This window comes from Copadichromis virginalis, linkage group LG9 (assembly GCF_057382275.1).
Source record: "Copadichromis virginalis isolate Kocher_CV1m ecotype Utaka linkage group LG9, C_Virginalis_male_GT1.1, whole genome shotgun sequence".
Lineage (NCBI taxonomy): Eukaryota > Metazoa > Chordata > Actinopteri > Cichliformes > Cichlidae > Copadichromis > Copadichromis virginalis.
The window spans coordinates 12,308,924-12,326,552 of NC_140626.1; the positions used below are offsets into that span (position 1 = coordinate 12,308,924).

Here is a 17,629-nt window from a genome sequence, read left to right on the forward strand (position 1 = left end):
ACTTAGCTGACAGTGAACTACTAACATCTAGTGGTGAGATTTTTCACATTGCACCTTTAATTTATAGTGAAACTGGTTCTACTCTGTTGAGGTTTTAGCCCACTAACCAGACCTTTTGCAGCTTATTTTCATATTTTGCTTTTGGTTTTACGTTGATTGACACCAGTAAATTTACATTTTCATTTTGATCCTTGTACAAAGAACAACCTCCTGCATTCCTTCTCACATGGGCAACAAAATGTTGCAACAATAGTGTGGCAGAGCAGGAAGATGGTGCTGTTATCCATGCAGAAACTGTTTCTGGCAGTTGGTGTGAAAGCTGTGAGCCTGAAAGGACGAACAATGAATCAACAAAAAACCAGAAAAGCCACATGTGAAATGATTTTGCAAAGAAATAGAAAGAGAAAACTGTTGAGTGAGAGAACAAATAACCCAGAACACCTCTTTGGAAAAACCCAAGGACTGACTGCAACAGGAAAATGACTGCAATACTATTTTTCAAAGAAATTGAAAGAATAAACCTAAGTGTGTGTTTTTGTATCATAAATAACCTCAAATGGAGAGTTAGGCATTGTTTGGCACTGATCCGATATCAAGTGAATACAAGGCCAGAATTCTCAGAGATACCAAATCCTTTACCCTATAAAGCCTGCTCATATAGGGGAGAGCAATGTGTCAGGATTTGTGAGATGAATCATCATCAGTTTGCAAATTTCTGAACACATTTTACCGACCACAAAATCACTGTTGCTTTTACTTCTCACAACAATTAGTTAACCACACCTAATGTGCTATAGGCTATAAATACAATAGACGTGACATCACACAATAGTGTCTGTTTGAAGTATATTTTCTTCATTTCCAAAAAAAAACCTATTTAATGTAACACAGTTCAGTGGGCTACATACTGGGTTTAGAAACAATGAATCAATCCTATCTGATACCAATACCAGGTTAGTAACAATGCTGTCATATCTGGATCAATCTGCTCCACCTCTACCACATAGCAAAAGGTCTGCAGAATGCAGTTTGGGCATGGGGGGCTCCACCTTAGATTAGTTTGAAGACATTTTTATGGACATTTGTAATGTTAGGCCAATTAAGCAGGATTATGACTTTCAAGTAAAAATTAAATTTTGCCAACTGTACTGTAATCCAATTTTTCTACTGTACACTCTTTTTCTGATCAGCTATTCAGATTTCTCTTTCTTCTTTGTACTGTCACCCCATTACAAAATAATCCTGCAAACGCCCCTGACAGAGGGCCTTGTAAAAGTACTTTCCTTCTTTGTTCAAAGGTGTGCCTCCAGGGCATGCTGCCAGGAAGCATTAATGGCAGTTTTTTCCTCAAAGTGACCAGAGAAGGAAATGATCCAAGTGGGTGACGTTTCTAGATAAGAGCCTCAGCAGCAGGTCTGTTTGCCCGGGCTCATTTGCCCGCCGCTCACCTGTTCGTCACGGGAAGAGTTGACCTTTAACCAGCAGTGAGTGGTTCTCCCGGTCACGGGTACCTGGGCTGTTCTCATGGGAAATTTGGACTAAATTTTTAAGATGTTCTCTAAATCCAGTCTGAATGCTGAAGGCTTACTTAACCGGTTAAAATAGGATGTCAACAAGTGACGCAGGAGAGCTCAGAGTTGTAGGAGGAGAGACAGCTACGCCTCTGTACGGGACACCACCAGCGGCAGCAGCAACAAGGACACGGGCTACAACTGCAAGGTAGGTGGAAAGCTCCCGAAAGTCAACTTTACCAACCACCCTGTGTTTATCTAGTATTTATGAGGCTTTTAAAACGACATGTTAGCCGCTCCTGTATGCCGTGTTAGCCTCGTTTTGCCTTTTTAACTGCGAAGCGAGAGGAAAGAGAAGCCTCCGTGCCAAACCGCGTTTAAAAAACATCTATTTTTACAGAAGCAGCGGTGTTCTTGAAACGCACAAACACCTCACAGCCGAGAGAAACGTTGTGAACATTTATCACATTATTGCATCGTATTCGGCACTGAGATATTTCACTCGTTTCGCCATTTATACGTGGTTTACAGCTGCTTCGCGCCCACCTGCTGCTTTAAACAAAGTAAAGAGGCGGGTGGAACTTTTTGAAGAGAAGTAATATCAGTGATTATTGTGTGTTCTGTGCTGTTCTGTATAAATGACGACTTCATATTGATGTAACGACCGTGTAAAGCTCCGTTGGGGTGGTTGGATGCAGGGCGTTAGAGTTTTGAACAGGATTTGGTTGGTGACACGCTCTTTTTCTTACTCATGAAACGACACGACTGGGCTCAAGCATATTTCTAAAGACTGAGTGCAGAATGTAATGAAAGGAGCTTTTGAGCATAGGATTTATGCTTCTTCCTTTTTTACTGAATGCACTTATGAATTCACTGCGCTATCAAGCTGAGCTGCCTTTTATATCGTGTGTGGGTGCATGCCTTTGTCATTGACTAAACTAAACCACACACTGTGGCATCATCAGTGTTGTACTTCTGTGCAGCTCAGCTTCTCAGTCTTAACAGGCGAGCTCATACATGCACACCCAGGCCCAGAGTTCACTCTGAGGCACACACACTCCTGCTGCCTGTGCATGTCCACGGCTCTGCCTCTGTTTATCTCCACATCCTCCTGCTAATTCCTCCTAAGTCTATCCACTCTGTTCCTACCTATGGGCTGAAAAATAAACAACACCACTGGAAATCTGACAGGGACTCGAGGCGTGGCAGCAAAAGAACAAGTCTCACTTTGTCTCGGCCAACTTTGCATGCAGGCAAAGTGATTAAGTTGTCTTTAGGTGAACCTGAAAGAGAAGTTTGAGGTGTAAATCATTTGCCGGAGTTGGAGCATCACATGTGATTGTCAGTGCTGAGTTCACACCCACACTTGGATCCTTGCGGTTATGTAAGTGTTAGTTGGCAGATATGGACACACACCCACAGCAAAGCTGACCTAAAGTGAAGGGAACACACCAACATAATTTTACGAGCGTCTCTGTGCACAACACTGTGGCCCAAAGAGTCTCTCACGGATTACAATTGCATTACTCATCAGCTCGCAAAGCCATCAAAACAAACAGAGTCCCAATTCACAGCACGGGGTAGCACAAGCATTGTGCATCTGCAGACAGGGGATCAGAGGCCGCTGATGCCTACACATGAGGTTATAGATTTATTATTTCATGCATTTACACGGTCATCCTGGACAGTTTATAACAACTCAGCTAAACTGAAAAAGAAATTGCTAATTTGTCTTCTTGTTAGCAAAAAAAAATACACCATCTGTAAGTTGAATAAGCAATTTGAATAACTGCAATTGAAAATAACTTCAGTTATTCAACATGGATTCAAATCCATCTGGTTTTTAACCAGAGCATGCTACCAAGATTTAGTTCAGTAAAGACGTTTTCAAGTCATATTTTCAAAGTACCAATACTAAGCATTTGGCATTTCTTCCATCTTGAGTTGTTCACATTTGGAGCGTTTCGTGGCTGAACAAAACTACCCAGTGACAGCTGGGGATGTGTGAAGACTTGCCACAGTTTTTTTTAATTATTCAAAGACAATAACGTAGGAATGCACAAATTGTGAAATTCTGAGGCAGTACGTGTTTTTTGTAGGACAGCCAATATCTGACGCCAATAGCAATAATTTTTCCAGTCATTTAATTTTGTGAAAAACGAAGAAATAAATTGTAAAAAAATAAAATAAAATTCACAGCTGAAATACAAGTCGAGATGATTGGGATTTCTGAATAGGACGCCTCAGGGATGCCTCGTAGGTGAGGTATTTCAGCATGTCTTAACACATATTCTTGTATCAATCAGCAGCCGGACCGATTTTAGCCAGAACTGATATCCAGGACGCGCTCAATTAACAGAGGCAATAACTACCTTAGTATTGAGCTATTACATGTCAGCAATTCCATCTACTGAAAGGGAACAGTGAAAATTTAGCCCGTGACAACGCCATGTCTAACCCTACTGTATCCCTGGCTAATCAAATTATGCAGTTTATGTTTTTGTTGAATTTATTGAATTGTTCTCCTAAGTCAGGGGTGTCAAACACAAGGCCCAGGGACCAAGCAATGACTCCAATTTGTCCCACAGAAAAGCTTTAAAAACATTTCTGTTATTTATTTATTTACATTGGGTTAAAAAAAACATTTTCAGTGATTCACAAACATTTTCTTTAATAATTATATATATTTTATTATAATTATAATTGCAATTTTATACATTTGTTTACGATTTAAGCACCAAAGAATCATGCTGACAGATTTCTTTCATTTATTGCATCACCATTTCTCAAAATTGTATTTATTTTTCCTATATTATCTTGTGTTTTCTATTTTAATATAAAGGACCTTGGTGTAACTGTTGCTGTGAATAATTTGTGAATAAGTCCGACCCATTTAAGATCAATGTAGGGTGTATGTGATGATGAGTTTGATGTCCTTGTCCTAACTCTTGGCCATCAGGGAACAAACAAAATATCCATTCAAAGTGGCACCAAAGTCCACGTACATCATTTTTAAGTTTGTTTCAGTTAATGGAGCTACGTGGTGGTAGCGGTCTGGAGGCACCGCAGTGCTCAATCGATTTCATGATTACTTCAGCAGTTTGTGTGACTGCAGCCGTCAGGCTGTACCTTCGTCCTCAGGTGGACAAATCAGCACATGTTTATGTAACCACGGAGCTAGTGATGCAGATAATGATTAAAAGAAAAGCCATATACCTTTCACTAGTCACATAAATTAAAAATATACTTTCTGAATTGGGTCTTGTGCTTGTGATCACTAATCACAGACCTGTCACTTATCAACCAGGGCTCTTACAGGTTGATAAGCACTGACAGAGCCGTGATGTGGGAAGAGTTCTGCAGCTGGTTGGGGTTCACTGAAGGTGTGTTATCTTTGGCTCTGAAATGCTGTAGAAGAGCGCGAAGATCTCCTTCCCTGCCTTCCTCTTTTCTCTCCGCTCCTCTCTCATGTCATGTCGTGGCAGGCTTTTATAATCGCCTCCCAGCACTCTAATGAGGCCAATGAGTGGCCCCTGAAGGCAAGGTGGATAGTGAGAGCTACAGCTTTCTATGATGTGCCATGTTATTACAAAAAAAAAAATCAAAGGGCTTCATTTTGTGATCACAAAAAGCACCACAGGTTAGATAAAGACTCCTAAGCAACAATTTCCATCCACTTCCAAACTGCTGAATGCAATAAAAATAGAGAAAGTGATCCCAGAATGAGATAATTGTTGCCATTTCGTTTGTTCTGTTTACCGAACAAAGGTTGCAGCGACACGTACATTTCTGTTTCAGTAACCGCCTCATCTTTGTTCTGGTGTCATCATCGTGATCGGTAGTTGGCACGCCAGCGTGGGTTCAGCGTTGGGTTGCGGCAGTAAATGTGCATATGCATGTTTGAGTGAGTGGGTGTGTTAGCTCTGTACCCTGGTTGTAACAGAAAGTGTGGAACGAGATGCCGAATAGTTATATAACCACTGCTTATCGGTCCAGCACTGCCGGAATGATGAGATGAGAGAAGCACGGCTGCTTGAATTTCCTTCAGTTCTCAGTTTGATTTCATGCTGCGGAAACTAGATTACAGCGGACCAAACAATAATAATAATACGGCTCTTTTTCAGTTTTAGACTTTTGAGTGGACAGGAAAAGATGTTGTAGATGGAACTACACACCGACAGTGACGATCTCTTTTTGCGTAAAAAAAAATAAAGGACATAATTTGCATTTGGAAATAGGTGATAAATCATCATTGGAATGCTAAGCAAATCGCAAATTGTTAAAAAAATTGCAGTAATATCATAAAGTTGGTAAAAATATTGCAGTATTACTGTGTCTGGTGATGCTGCTTTTAGTCATCATCATACTAAAGGGGGGAATCACATCGCTTCTTTATTTTTGAGTATGTACGTAGTTTTAGGGTTTTGTGTGAAATCCAGTTTAGGATAAATTCTTCTTAACTTCCTGTGACTGCTGGTGGGTAGATATGAAACCACTGATGGAGCTGTTGAAAAAAAGTACGTAGTTATCTTTATCTTTTTTTGAAGGAGAACAAGGAAGGCTGTGTTTCTGCAGAGCCCGTTCTCGGTGTGACAGAGATGAACAGACATTATTACTAAAAAATGTTTCAAAGTGTTGAGTTTGCGCAGAGAGAAAATGCTCAACGCAAAAATTGAATAATCGAGTTCAAGTTTAGTTATTTTGCATCAAGTTTTTATTTGTTCATTTACTTATTTATTTATTTTTAGAGAACAACAAGATGAAACATTTGGTGAAACATTCAAGCAGGAGGAACGCCATGGTGACAAACGCCCAGCTGAGCAGTTCTCTCACCAGTCAGCAATCACACAGAAGGAAACACACAAAGGTGAAACGTGCATCTGACATTTAAGCTATAGCTCTTAAAAAGTTGAGTCAAGAATCTCTTCTGTTTTGGGTTTCAGCTGTAAACACCTCATAATCACTGAATTCTGAATGTGTTGCAGCACTAAGAAAGGACCAAACTTCTTCCTGTGGTGATGCAGATATCCAGTTCCAGCAGTCCAGCTTCACCTCCTGCCACGTCCTCAGACTCTCCACTAATCCAGGCATAAAACACAGCAAGAGTTTATACAGGTAAGCAAGGGAAGGGATACATTTACTGACTGGCCTTGATTACTGATTCATTTAGACACTTTGTTTCTGGAGCACACGTCAGTGAACAGTCTGTTCTGCTCTGGCATTCAGGACAGCATCCCATAATCATGTTACTCCCCATCTGTCTGTATGATAGGGCTGCAACAATTTGTCACTATAATTGATGACGTCGGTTATAAAAATTAATCTGGACAAAATCTTATTGTCGACACATCATACACAAATACCTTCTAAATGTGTTTTTGTAACGAGCTCCCTGGAGCTATGACATCAACTATGAATGGTTCAGCTTTAGAGAGCTAATTTAGTGTGTCGCATTTATACCTTGTTTATGTAAATGATTGTACAGTAGTGTTTATGTTAGCCTACCTGTCAGAAACTTCCCATGGATGATGCTTGCCATGTGAACACAGTTTTTCAGTTTTGTTAGCTAATGAGTGAAATGTGATAGTAAAGCATTAAACAGGATTAGCTACTCTGCCTCCTAGTTTGTTTGTTTGTTTTCTCAAATTAAAATGAGCATTTATTCTGGATAGTAAACCTTTTCCATCTAACGTTAGGTTGCTAATCTGTGGGTTGGACCGTATCAGTAATTAATTATACATATAATCAGTAAAGAGTATAAATGGCTTCGAATACTACACAATCTGAGACACTATGCTATCTAACCAAATTATTAGTTATTATTAATTAGTGATTTCTAATTCTGTATTGTTCTGTTTTACTAGTATTAAGCAAAGGTGTATAGATGAGTTTGTCCTGTAAAGAGGCTCACTGCACCTCTGGCTGAAGTCTTGACAGAGAGCATCTTTAGCATGATTAGCATGGGACGAGACAACAGGGTGACCTCACAGGTGGACAGACTTGAGCAGGTGAGGTACTAGAACCTAGAACAGGAGGTTTGTCAACATGAAGGGGAGAAAAGAGTTATTGAAATAATCATTGACTAATCAAAGAAAAATTAGCAGATTAGTTGACTACCAAAATAATCTTTAGTTGCAGCCCCTACTGTATGACATTAACAAGTGTGGAAAACTGGTGTAGAAACCACAATCTTCAAGCTCATACACAGCCCTGCATCCTATTGTAGATTTATTATGTGAAAAGTGCAGCTGCACAAGAATTTAAACAGTATTGTGATGGATAGTTGCTTTGCAACGTGGAAACATTTTTTTTTACTTAAGTAAAAGCTATATAACTTGATCTATAATGCAATATTACACAAATTACACAAATATAGATTTCCTGTAAATACTTAAATGAAGCAAAAGTTTTTAAGGGAGGGACGAGTGCCACCCTATTTTAGACACACCCATGGGCGGAGCCTTCAGAGTTTGAAATGACTGAGACATATCAGAGAACCCTGGGATTTGATTCCTTGTGTGTTTTGAGGTGTACTGAACTGATCTTCCCTACATTTTTTTCCAAGTGTGTCTCCTAATAAGCGGTAAATCTACATCTCACAAACTGTTTCTGAGGTCTGCAAAGAGGAACGCCGGCCACTGATCACATTTTAATCACTCGATTTACAACATCCTGTCAATCAGTAAACGAGCTGTGTCTGCATTCTTTAGTCTGAGACAAAGGACCTGGAAGAGTCAAGTGTTTGCATAAACGCGGACGTACGCTTAATAAAGTGTGTTAGCTTATGTCTCAGTAGTACGAATGCATTGTTTTTCTTGTTTTAAAATATTTTAAACAGTGTTTCCTCTGGAATTCGGAAGAAGAGAAGATGTGTAGCTCTTGCAATCCTATGTGTGGAAGTCTGTATTTACATTCTCAAAGTCAATGTGACACGTTTTATTAATCATCTACCTGTGGTTTCATTTGTTATACAGAGAAACTTCCTTAAATCAGTCATGCAGGAGAATCTGAGGTTATTTTAGGTGAAACTTGTTGCCTTGGTTTTGCCTCAGGAAAATATTTACCTTTTCTATAGTTTAATCTAACATTATATAATAACTGCTTATAACATTGTGTCAGAGGTTTTTATTAGAATAAGATAAGCCTGTCAGCAGAGGTCTCAGATCAAACACGCTTTATTGGTTATGTCAAAGCCACACCCCCTTTCACTGTGTACTAGTTACCTGCGTTCATGTCAGTCCAACATGGCCTTATATAGACAACTTGTGTGTGAACTGTACTTGTACAACGTGTTCCACATCAATTTAAAAAAGTAAGTAAGTGTTTGCATGATTGCTTAGTAGGTGTGACTTTAGTTTACATCTGCCGGTGAGAAAGTTGTGTTTAGAGACGGTGATTGATGTGAGGAATGCGAACGTTCCCGTCGATCGGCATTGCTGTGGCAAATTCTAGATTTAATCCCTCTAATGTTTCATTCAAAACAGTTGGACCGTCTGACATTCAGAAATGAGACTTGTAGCAGAAATTAAGAAAAATTAAGTTTACACTGCACATTCACCACTAACAAAATCAAAGATTGCCCCAGTTGTGTGTGTCTTTGTATGCAACAAAATTTGCACTGCAACACTAAAAAAGTGCATTATTTTAGAAAGTTGTGACAATGTCTCAGTTTCCTTTTTCACAGAACTGTCGCAGCTGCAGCATGCACCCAGAAATCTAATACACTGTGTCTTCTCTTTGTATCAACAGATTGATTGAACCACAGCGATTTGTGATCAAGGACAGCAGTTTTCAGGTAAAGACTACAGTCTAATAGAATCAAGCACATTACACACACGCACAGTGTAAACCTGATATAGACCAAATGTGAAATTGCAAACTTTGCTCCCACTGATCCAGAATCCAGAATCTAATCAAAAGTACAGATCAGAAGTTTAAAGTGTTTAAAAATCTTTGAAAAGTCACATAAAGCAATGGTGACACCATGTTAAAAATATGGTTTTAGATTCATTGTTATTTTAACAGTTATAAGTGACAGGGTGTGTTTGTGTTCCTTGTGAGTGTGTTTCCCTGCTAATCTTTCATGTCTTTCAAGATAACCTGTTTGTCAAGGATCTCTTAAATAACTACTGCATGGGAACAGACACTCAAGAAAAGCTTGGGCCTCAGTGCAGGCAATTTAAAATTCTGAAAAGCCGCTACCATTGATCACTAGCTGTCAAAGTTAGAAAGCTTTTTACATTCCTGTGCACAGAATTTGCATTGGTATAATATGATAAGCCCAAATTTAATGTGAATATGAAAATCATTGGACTTTAATGATACAGCTAGGCAAATGCAAATATATGTTATTGAATATTCTAGTATGGGTCATAGGAATTGTTTTGTAGAACTTTTTTTATTTATATTATAAATATTATAAAGTTTAAAGTATTAAGATTTTAATTGTTGGTGATGGCAGGTGTTCAGAAAATTGTAATTTAGTATGCAAAAAGTGGGTCCTGTCAGTAAAAGTTTTTATTTTAACAGATTAATGGAAGAACGTCTGCATCACAAACCTCTATAGAGGCACCCAGCATCTATCGATTGTCAGAGGTAATACCATTTCCAGCCAAGGAGAAAGACAAGGTCATCACTGCTGATTGCAATGAACTGGAGATTACCAGCGACTTGAGCAGAACTCAGGCTTGTTCAAATAGTGACTTTGGGACACATAAGCTTAATGCCTTGCACAGACTTCCATTTGGATCACAACCAAGGACTTACACTGGATCTCTAACTCGAGCTGAGTCAGAGGGAAATATACAGGACCGTACAAAAGGCCTTGCAGACCGTCTTCAGGAATTATCTGACCCGCCCAGAACTATGTTGTCTTCCTCCATGGTCACGGTTCTCGCTCCTCACTGGAGTGGCCGACTGCGACGTTCCAAAAGATTTGATGGAACCGGCAGCTCTGAAGCCCAGGGAAATACGCAAGATGTGACAGGTGCTGCAGCAAACCGTGGTTTTCAGCAGACTCGAAGCCAACATGGTGTGGAGAGGGGGTTTACAGGTGGACTGGGAACCCAACTGAGGCCCCCATTTTCAGATCTCAGGAGGAACACAGTGGACTGGTCAACTAAAAGTGATCCTTTGAGCTTGGAATCTAAAAGGGAAATGATTAAAACTGTTTCTTTGGACGTGAACTCTGGAAGGATGGACAATAGAAAAATAGACAGAGGTTCTTTAAGCGCTTTAGCTACCAGTGCCTCTGTATCGCAGAGCCAAAATGAACAAAGGCAAAATCCACAAACTGTCCATCAAGGCGGACACTCATCTTCAAGCTCCAAACCAACAACCAGCAACGTACTTCTTTCTTTAAGGAGAGGCAACATCGGTGGCAAGAATCTCTCACAGAGCTTTCTCAATAATAATGAACAAGAGAGGCCAAAGCCGCTCCTCTCTCCATCATCTATTTCTTACAGGACAACTGAAACTAGCCCTGTCATTTCCCCATCACCCTCCAGCCTGAGAGAGCAGAGCACCTCTGACAGGTTCATCTTTGCACCTTTACCAGTGGACAAAAATGCAGACGGCAAACCCTTTGTCCAACAGTCTCAGACAATAAATAGGATTCAGTCCAGTCTCACATCCTCACAGACATTTTTAGGTAAAGGACCATCAGAAAGTCAACAGAACTACAGGGACAGAAGTAAAACTCTATTTTCAGAGACCCCAGTCTCCTTGTCCAGACAGCCCCCATTTGACTCTTCTGCCCAAGTGAAAACCCAGTCCTTTCCTAAAAGGACCACGCTGAAACAAACTTCCTGGTGGAAGCAAGTTACCCAGGAAAGCAGTTTCCCTTTCACCCCAAAAGACACAACCAACAACAAAGACAAGCCAAACACAACCTTAATTCCACCCTCCAATAATAATAGTGACATGACATCTCCAAGTCAGCCTGATAACAAAAGCAGGGGTAGTCCGGTCAACAACAACAGAGACAACAATAACACAGCAGAGTCAGTTTGCACAGGTAATATGAACCTTTTTATGAGGGCACAGGGAGGAACTCACCATCTCGGACAAAGAAATGCTGGGAATTCACCTGACTGTGATTTGCACAGGTCTGTCAAGGACCAGTATAGCTCAAATGTAAACAACAGAGAATACCCAAAGCCGCACAGTGTGCCAGATGTTTTGTCTAGTTCTAAAATTAGCAGAGCTACAGCACAAACAACACTGTGTCAACCTAAAGATCCAGGCAAATATGATTTAACCGATAGTTCATATACAGCAAATATGTCTGAGTTACCATCTGCTTTGCAAAATCCCAGGAGCTCAGATACACCCACAGAGAGCAGCAGCAAGTACAAAAATAATTATTTCCCACCAAAACCCAACAACACCCCCATGCCTCCTCACAGCATAGACTCACACAGGTTTATCAGCACACCGCTCTCTCTTGATATCACCAGTACTGTCAATGGTAAAGTTCATACATGTCAAAATGCCTCTGGTCCCCAAACCTCAAAAATGAAAAGTAGTCCTTCCTACCATTCTCAGTCTGTTCCTTCTCAGACCAATATTCATACCTCGGCATATGCAACCTCCACTGGCTCTTTGTCCCAGAAAACAAAATTTACCAACATTTCCTCTGCCACACCTCTTGGATTTGAAAGAAGTTATGCTTCCATTCCTAAACCTTTCCACCCTAAAAGTATGTCCAGTCTGATTTCCACAGTCGGTTCTGTCTCCAAAAAAGACTATAGCGCCACTGCTTCCAACTCTTCTTCCTCTGCCACTGGCAGCCACCCTGTAGCCACCACTGCCTCAAGTTCTTGCCTTCTCAGTCCTGCTGTCACCTCTGCCGTTACCTCTCCTACCTCTGCCACTGTCTCCACTCTCCTAACGCCTCCTGCAACCCCAGTTATTACCAACTCCACTTCAGAAACTTCAAGCCCTAAAAAAGAGGGGAAATATTCCAGCAGCTTAGAGAAAGAGCCAAAGAAACTTGAGAAAAAGAAAGTGAGAAGAGTGACATGGGATGACTCAGTGGATCTGCAACAGTCAGAGTCCATCGCTGTGGAGAAGCCAGAGTCGTCAGAAGTCCAAGCGACCCCTCAAGCTACATCTAAGCACATGCGAAATGCTCCATCCATCTTCTCCTTTCTGAGATTGAGCAGTTCAACAAGTTCTTCTGTTTGTCCCCCTAAACCCAAGACCTCCAGCATTGAGGTGGAAAAACCAGGAAAGTATAGATCCTTATCATCTGACTCGGCTGATTTAGCATTCAGGGAGTTTGAGCGAAGCAAGCAAAGAGCTGGTGATACTATGATTTTTTACCAGGGAAGACAGGACTTGCCCACACCAAGGCATGAAAGGACACTATCAGTGGAATCTGGCACAGTTCAGTGCCGTACTTCAGCTCCTCTCTCCCTCCCTCCTGACTTTTCAAGTGGCTATAAGGTTCGTTATAGCTCTCCTCCTTACTCCACGCTCATGTCCGCAAGGATGACACAAGGGGAGACAAAGACGAGAACGACCAGACCAACCCTCTTCTCACAACCCTCCCAGTCAAATTACACCCCACATCTCTCTGTAAATACTGACCCAGTTTCAGTCATGACCTTATCCACATCCAAACCTCCTATGTCACCTCCTAGACCCTCCCTTTCCTTGTCCTTACCCTTCCAAAAGAAACCTCCCAAACAAGAAAGTCCAAATGTTGAGGTTTCAGAAGCTGATCGAGCAAGCAACAATAACAGCGGAGATAAAGGCCAAGAGCGAAAGCTATTACTTGTAGACAACAGAATTCACATCAGACCTCCTTCCCTGCAAGGTGATAAGGCAGACGGCTCCACATATGTAACTGAGACACTGGTTTACAGCCTTAAATCCAAAGTAGATGCATCAACAGCCGCAAAAAACACCACACCTAATGCTTTACAGCATACCAATAACACGCCGGTTTCCATGGAGACCAAATTTAGTCAACAGTCCCTGACAGGGCAGAGTATAGGAGCAGCAGGTGAACCATGTCGTCATTCAGGTCAGAGCTCCAACAGCAGCAGCTCAACAGAGAGTCAGTCCCGGGAGACAGAAGACTCCAGCAAAAGCATGAAGGAGACTATAATGGGGAAAAGCAGGTTTTTCTCAGTGGACGTTAATAATGAACAAAACACAAAGAGAAGCCGATTTGCACTGAAGAAGAGCGTCAGTACACCAAACTCCAGTTTGACAAGGTCAGAGTCAGACAGGGCCAAGAGTAACAACAAAGTAGACCAAGTCTTTAGCAAACTAAAGCAAAAATTAAGCACAAGATGGTCAACCTCACAAGCACCTTCTGTTAGCGGATCGAGCGATGTGAGTGTTGAGAGTAGCAAAATTCCAGAGGAAACAGTGCCAGAGAAAGTAATGGTGCTGAACGACAATCAGGAAACAGAGGCTTCGAACAGGTGGACGCAAGATAGATACATTCTGATACCGTCCTCGGCTGCTGGAAACACAAAAGTTGGAAATCAGCATTCCAGCTGGACCGAAAAATCATCTCTAGAAACAGACCGTGACATGCAAAATGCTTGTGCAGAACAAATTTCTGAAAAGAAAGGCCCAGTTTATCTGACGGTCCACGGTCCAACAGTTGACCAGTTAGACCTTGAACAAGACCAAGTAGATTATAAAGCAACAAGCCTCTCTTCCAGAGATCCAAGTCCCAGTAGAAGTCCAGCTTTTCCAGCTTCATTCAGGAGATCCACACCTAGTCCCAGGAGTCCATTCTCTCCCTTCTCCTCTCTTTCACCAATGTCCCCATTTTCCTCGTCTGATGTAACAGACGACAGCGTCTTCTACAGCCCAAAGCTGCATCGCCGCAGAGAATGCTCCTCTCCGTGCGAGCACGGAGAAGGGATCAGCTTGGGAGTTCCGAGAAAAAGCCGGGCATCCGTAGGTCCTCCATGTGTGAGCCCAGGACATGACAAGGAAAACTTGGCATCCTCTTATGCAGACTTAAAGTATGGCATTGAGCCTGGGAAGTCCTTTTCTGTGAGTTCTGTTCTCTCCAGTCGACCCTCTGGACCGGGACGTATTTCCACAGGATCCAGATTCATGAGTGTGGGTGACCTCTCTCAGTCTGCCTTTTCTTGTGGAGGTAATAGTGGAGATTTGGATCAGTGGTCTGTCAAATCCGATTGGAGCACAGTGTATGACTTTCAGGCTTCTGAAGATGGTCGAAAATCATATTTCCCAAGTGATCCTGGTAAAATGCGATCAAGATCTTTGCCTCGATCGCTGACCAGGTGCTTGGCAAACTGGAGCTCTGGAGACTCTCCTCAACATGTAAATGCTACAGCTTCCAAGCCTGCTCACCTCCGGACTCCAAACATGAACATTTGCCAGTTTGTGTGGGATGCAGAGGCCCCACCCACTCCTCCTCCAACACCTCCTCTGTCACCAGTGTCCAGGCGCATGTCCAAAGCACCCAGCCTTTCCTCTCCGACCTTTCCTAGCTCGCCAGGAGTACTACATCCAGGGGACAGCCAGTCCAGGGGGCATTTGCCCTCCAGAGGTTATGTATCCAGCCTCAGCACCTTTGATGAGTCATCAGACAGCAGCTCGGACACAACAACTGATGACGAATACTACTTAGAAACAGATGATGAGGGAGAAAAAGAGACAGAACTGTAAAAGCAGAACAAGTGCTTTAAAAATGCAAGTTTCTGAAACATCCATGAGGGAGGGGATAAAGGAGGTGCTGTAATCTTTTGGTGTGTAATGACATCTGCATCTCTCCTGCTTTTGTTTTTTTGTTTTGTGTTTTTTCACTCTGTTGAGACTTGAGCTCAGTCGGGACACCAGGTATCCTGCATGATTTGGTTTTCGGAAGTGGTTGTTGTGGTCAGGGTAAAAATATACACAATACAAGTAAGCATGGATTATCAGCATAAGTTTAAATACGTTTTAAGTATGTACCATATGTTGTATTTGAATGCAGACCTGTAATTCCTGGATAACAAATAGACATTTATAGTTTGAGTGTCGCATGGCATTAGTGAGGTATATGCTGTATCTTTGTAGTTGTTTCAAAGAACAAACTACTCTGTAAGCTTAGGCTTTTTGCACAAGTCTTTAGGTTTGCATTTCATCCTAGTAGGTAGCAATAAGTACTGAGGTAACGTGGATAAATGTGCTGTCATATGATATTCCATCATCTCTGTTCTGCTATGTTTAAGAAATGAAATTAGTTTTTGGTAAATGTTCTAATCGTAAAGCTGATATTTTCTTAGCACTTGTTTTGTTTTGTTTTTCAAAACAGGAAGAGTTTTGATTTTTTTTGTACTTAGGGATGAAATATAATCTTGATATGATTAACATTTGTTTTCACCCTTATAAAGTGCTCTATACGGTGCCTGCTCTTATTTGCACAGTGATAAATTCTTAATATATCTATTTTATAAATAAATGTAATATTTCTAACAAGACCTGATGTTTTGGGAATTTCTCATCACCTTGGTTACACTTTTGTTGTTATGTCAGATTATATAACCATCATCGGCATGATTTGTCCTTGAGTCATTAGTTTTGTCCATTGCAGTGCTCGCATGCTTTAAGTGAAAAGGTATGTTGATAATTGGTATGACAAAAGATTTGGTTGTGAATTCCAGTCTGTAGGGAACGTCAGTGATCAAATCAATCACAGCGCTTTGGTGGATGCTAATTTCTTAAAATAATGTGTGCTCTAGGTGGGGCTGTTCAACGGTCGCACATTGTTCAAGCGGGTGTTTCCTTTTGTTGTCAACACACTGTGTGTTGATCATTAGATAAAACATCCATTAGAGTTCTTGCTGGCAGTGTACTTGTATCCCAGACTTCCTCTCCCATGCATGTCGAATTTTTCCCGGAGAGACTCTCACTAAGATGCCACAATCTGCTTTGTGTTATTAGCCATGACATCACCAGGGAAGGGCATGGCTGCTTCACGTCGTGTGTCATACTCTTCAGAGCAGTTGAATGTGGTTTTCCATCTTATGTCTTAAAAGGGGAAAGTGTAAAAAGGAGGTGAAACAACAGCCTCGCCCAGAGCAAAGTCAGGCCTAGAACTCTCTGATAAAGACACAGATAGGAGTCTAACTGATAAAGTTTAAATTAGTATTAAAGTGCTGAATCAGGCTGTTGCACATGGGAGTGTACCGGAGGAAGTGTAATTGTACACCAAAGGTGTAAAGGGTCAGTATCTACAGCAATCAATGTTTTCGTTTTTTTAGATCTTCAGTACAGGGGGCTGTATTTATATTGGACTTCCTTAGCCTCACAGACCACACAAAGACTTTTAGACTGACTATGGAAAGAGAGCACCCCAAGGAAGCCCACACAGAGCTCACCACTGCACCACCATTATGAAGTTTACGCCCCCAATGTAGGCCCGCATGAAAGTCTGGGATCTGCAATGGAAAAATGGAGATCTGAGTCACTGTAGGCATCTCGACACTCAGAGTGCCTGCCGGCTGTTTGGTATGAGAGCTGCAGATCACACGTGAGAGCAGTATTAGGTTGCACCTGACAATAAACAAACATGTTTTGGTCTCTTTAATATGAAGCTCCAGCATGGACGCAGCCATGTTGGCATCAAACAGGAGAATGTTTTGTTACTGCAGGTGCAGCTATTCAGCAGAGGTTAACAAACGAGAAGGACTGCTTTGGAAACGGTTTCAGTTACAATAATGTTTTTTCTTCTATTGTTTTCTTTATGAGATTATGTTGTAAGGTAGGTAACCTTTATATCATGTAATTAATACATTTACTTTGACCCTATTATATCATCAATATTGTAACCCTCATGACAAGCAGTCTGTTTTTGAAGTATTTCCACTCATTGTTTTTTCTGTTTTACTTGGATTCAGGTAGAATTTAAGATTTATTCACAAATTCACCCTAAACTTTGTAGTTTAGAAAATTTAGAGAGGAAAAAAAAATGTTTTACTTCATTTCCTCCTTCAGTATCATGGAGAAATGAGTCCATGTTATTTGGCTATCCAGTGGTGATTATGTGCTCTTCATTTCATGCACTGCTTTATGTGCGAGACTGCAGCGCCCTCTGGGGGAGTCATCTGTTACTGTTAGAAAGAAATGCCATGAAGTCG

General features: G+C 41.3%; 1 protein-coding gene across 1 annotated transcript; it reads left to right on the top strand.

Moving 5' to 3' along the window:
- The first annotated feature begins 1,424 nt into the window (after positions 1-1,424).
- Positions 1,425-15,970, top strand: LOC146701369 (uncharacterized). Its single transcript, XM_085467775.1, has 5 exons — positions 1,425-1,719; positions 6,260-6,378; positions 6,497-6,626; positions 9,261-9,306; positions 10,041-15,970. The coding sequence occupies exons 1-5, from the start codon at positions 1,607-1,609 to the stop codon at positions 15,174-15,176; spliced, it is 5,544 nt and encodes a 1,847-aa protein (XP_085323901.1). The 5' UTR covers positions 1,425-1,606; the 3' UTR covers positions 15,177-15,970.
- Positions 15,971-17,629: the final 1,659 nt, after the last annotated feature.

Bases quoted from the DNA above. Each gene is read 5' to 3' on its own strand.
- LOC146701369 (XM_085467775.1), top strand. From the start codon at position 1,607: ATGTCAACAAGTGACGCAGGAGAGCTCAGAGTTGTAGGAGGAGAGACA. The intron at 1,720-6,259 runs GTAGGTGGAAAG...ATTTATTTTTAG, and splicing joins ACACGGGCTACAACTGCAAG to AGAACAACAAGATGAAACAT. The intron at 6,627-9,260 runs GTAAGCAAGGGA...TTGTATCAACAG, and splicing joins CACAGCAAGAGTTTATACAG to ATTGATTGAACCACAGCGAT.